At 36.3% G+C, this 4,079-nt stretch overlaps 1 protein-coding gene across 1 annotated transcript in view; it reads right to left on the bottom strand.

Annotated features, from left to right (window-relative positions):
- DCAF6 (DDB1 and CUL4 associated factor 6) overlaps nucleotides 1-4,079 on the bottom strand; it is a gene marked incomplete at its 3' end in the record, with an annotated part of 69,347 nt that overhangs the window by 36,035 nt on the left and 29,233 nt on the right. Inside the window, exon 11 of the mRNA XM_008938661.1 lies at nucleotides 157-324. Within this exon, the coding sequence (XP_008936909.1) occupies nucleotides 157-324 (168 nt within the window). The remainder of the gene's footprint in view (nucleotides 1-156; nucleotides 325-4,079) is intronic.

The raw sequence follows: 4,079 nt of genomic DNA, 5'->3' as shown, positions 1-4,079 counted from the left end.
TTCCCCTAACCATGTGATGATAAATACCACCACATGCAAAGTAAAACAAGCAGCAAATGCAGTAACTGTCTTGTTCTGGAAGAGAAGCATCTCAGCAAACAACAGCAGCACACTATAACTACATTAGCTGCTTAAGAAACCTTGACAGATGACAACCTGATGTCTGAGGGTCCTGTGAGGAGCCCCTAGAGGAGGACTGATCAGAGGATGATGGCTGTGGTGCTGACCCCTCAGCTAGCTCTCGCTGTCTCTGTTGTTCTGCCTTCTTAAGCCTCAGCCGCTGTAGACCCCTACGGATTATAGCTAACTCAGGTCCCATTAACTCTGATGAACAGGGAGGGGGGAAAAAAAAAAAAAAGTATGTAAAAGAAATAAGCATTGAACATACAATATACAGAACAGGGAGGAAGGGGTGAGGAGACTGACCAAAGAGAGAAGCAACAGGTATTAAGTGTAATTGCAGTGAAAAAAAAAAAAGAAAAGGTAAATCATTTACCAATGTTCACAAACTATACAATAAAATACTGAAATTGTTTTTCTCTTTCTAAACACTTGAATCATGGAATTTAAAAGTTCAGTTTCATGTCATACAATACATCCCCCCTCCCCATCTCCAACACTAAACCATTTAACAATGAATTACTTAACGAAAATAGATAGAACCTGACTGCTTCAAAAAACGAAGCAAACACAAGCATTCATTTTCATGTTCCCAAAACATGTAACAAATGAGAATATTCCTGGTGTAAAATTATGCAACTGTGGTCTACAGGTAAATTCAAAATTAATACGATGGCTTCCTGATGTGGGGAAAAAAAAATTAGCACAACTTTGAACAAAACAAACCTGTGAAAAAAGTAAATTTGGACTATGGAAATAGGTAGTAGAACAGCATCTAACCGAACAATATACTTCATTATGAACTCATTTTTTATCTCAGACATTTCCAGCGGATGAAGATCCAAAGTCTGAAAACACTGTTAAGTGGTCCTACAGAGAAAGCAATTTACTGTATCATAAACAATTCTTAGTATCATTCTCTTAAAGACTATTCTTTCAGTTCCATCTTTATCGGCTTCACTGTTTTCATCTTTTAGTTTTTATTAATCAGCTATACCATTTTGGCATGTACCAGACCACTGTTTGATTAACAGTATTTTTTGCAAACTGTTATAAAACTAGGTGGCCAAGTAATTTTTTATCCTTTCCATGCTCTTTGCAGATTTCCTCCCACTTACACAAGTGCTGCATAGCAAGCGCTTCTCTCTATACAACAGAAGTTGTGTCTTTAGTAGCAGTAGCTGAAGCGCATGAACCTGAACCACTGCTGAGCTACTCCCATCCGTAATACGGTAGGGTAGAGAAGCTAATTCAGACTCATTCACATCGAATACTAGTTGTGCTATAAACTGCTAGACTAGACCTATCATGAAAGTATTTAGATAAAGGGCACTCTGGAATATTTTCTAAATATGATGAAATCTGCAAAGGAAAAAAATACTATGAAATGTTAGAATACTAGAAAGCATTACATTGTCACATAACCTCTCATCCAAGCAAAAGCTTTACAAATATTCTGTAACCTTTCTTCACTCAGTGAAGCAAGCAAATCTTAAAGATTTTCTTTCATAAAAAGAAACAAACCAAAAGCATGAATCCAATAATTCAAAACTAGTTTCATGCACCAGTTAATATTGAATAGTCATGAGCTCCAACATTCTCAGCCTAATATCACTACTGGGAAATACACCCTGCCAGTTTATGGTTGATGAGGTATAACAAGAAGGGGGGGGGGAAAAAAAAAAAACAAACAACCATTCTTAGAAGGAATATAGCAAAGAGATTTGATATTAAGAGTTTTCATGTGCCATGAACATGTATAGAAATTAGAACTCCAAACAGCCTTAGAAATGCTTCTAAGGAAATTTCAATGATGTCTAAAATTGCAGTTTTCAGTACTTGCTGCTCAATCCAGAGATAGTTACACTTTAAGATGTTATAAGAACTACAATTCATGTAAAAATGTAGAGATAACTGCTATCCTGATTATGATCAATGACAACACCTTTCAACATGCGTTATTTCAGACCCTCTAAGCAAAATGTTTATGTTGCCAGCAAATGGAGTAAGGAAATAAAGGAGAAAAAAAAAAAGCTATTGCCACTTTCCCATGTAAAATTTACAAGTAAAGTTATGTTATATCAAAACACATATTAAGATTAAGCTTTGTCCTATGTCAATTGGCACATCTCATAACTGCCTCATAACTGTGCAACATCATGGGTTACACGAGTATATAGACATTGCAGAAATGATAATTCTCATTCAAACCTACCCATTCATAAACCCATTGCTACTGCTCTGCCATGACCTGCTCCTTCTGCCCAAGAGCTTCCCTTCTCCCTGAACTTGCCTGTGTTACCCAAAACACTTCAGTTACTGTAAAACGAATCTTTAAAAGAAGCGCAAACTAGAGAAGTTGTTTACTAGGTGTGGAAACGTATAACACTATTGAGTTTACTCCTGAAGAAGCCCTGTAGACAATTTAAACACCTGGTCCTAACACTAAAATCTGCATACAAGAATGAAAAATACCAGATAGTTTTGTTCATTTATTTCTGTTGTTTATATGGATTTAGGGAGGGAAGACTTTTTTTTTTTTTTTTAAAGAATGAGCAGCTGATCTGACACCCTGTTTAAGCTGTAGCCAACCTACTAACTATTATACAGTAAATTAGAAAGCATCTACTGTCTGTGAACAAAACAACCACCACTACCCCTTTCAAAATTGAATATATGGAGAGTTAAGTCTGAAGTAACACCGGGAAAGAGGAAATGCTCTTAGAGAAGAGATGGATTAAGAAATAACTTCAGCTTCATGCTGGCAAAATAAACTTTTACTTAGAAATTCAGATTCAGGGAAAGAAAACACTCTCTAGTCAGCACGCATTCTTTAAAATGCAGCATAGACAATGCATCTTAATTCCAAAATGCTGACTAATGCATTATCATTATGCAACGTACAAAGTTTCCATGACATAGCTTGAGGCAATTATTTCTAATATGGGGCATACTCTCCTGGCCAGCATAAGTAAGCTGTAAGCTACCCACACACTTTAAAAAAATAAATAAATAGAACAAAATGAACTCTTAATAACGGTATGCATGTTTTTTGGTGACTATCCCTGTCTACCAAAGATAGCAGCGGCTAAACTGGGTTACGCTGAATTAGAGCAGACCGACCCATTAATCAATTTTTTGTGTGTGCATTCTGGGAAACTTGAGATTGCAACAAGCTGTCACTAATACAAAAAAAAAAAAAAAACAACAGGTGACTAAAAGACTCTGCCACTAGAAGTAGTAGCTGGACTCTGTGTATTGTCATTCTTCTGCTCATTGTTTATTCCCTCTACAAGTATCGGACTAATTTGAAAGGGTGAAAATGACACATTTAATGAATTTCAACTTATGTCTTTAGCTCCCCTGTCTTTCAGATATCAGACACCTATTCATTTCTCACATGCCCCAAAGATTTTGGCTGCAGTACCTACAGTACATTGAATGGCACACTTTTCCCTAGAAAATTCCCATCTCTCCTTTACTCCAGAACATCCAGTTTAAGGCCTGAAGATGCTATCAGTCATCTTTTCTAGTGACAAAGACCTTGACTTTTTTACAGCAGAATTGGTACAAAGCAAAAGGTGAATTTATACGAAACCCACAGGATTTTAAAATAATCAAGTCTGCACCTGTAGGTGTTTGTGATCGCGTCAGCCTTTCCCCCACAACTGTCATGCAAATATTTAATTCTATAGGCTGTGGCATCTTCTCCTGCATAGAGATAGGAAAGGGTCAAAGCATAAGGTGCTCTTTTACTACACAAGTAAGTTTCTGGCTCTGACAGTGGAACATACTTTCTTCTTTTTCCACACAATAAGAATGTAAATCCCTATTAAATACACATGAGTTTCTTCAAGATACACAAACTTAAAAATCAATACATAGTATAATTTATTAACCAATAATGGAATATCTATCCAGATACTTTTGAGAAGCAAAAAAATAACCTTGCTGACTCT

Source organism: Merops nubicus, unplaced genomic scaffold, assembly GCF_000691845.1.
Source record: "Merops nubicus isolate BGI_N331 unplaced genomic scaffold, ASM69184v1 scaffold3924, whole genome shotgun sequence".
Taxonomy (NCBI): domain Eukaryota; kingdom Metazoa; phylum Chordata; class Aves; order Coraciiformes; family Meropidae; genus Merops; species Merops nubicus.
This window is presented reverse-complemented; position numbering and strand designations above follow the sequence as displayed.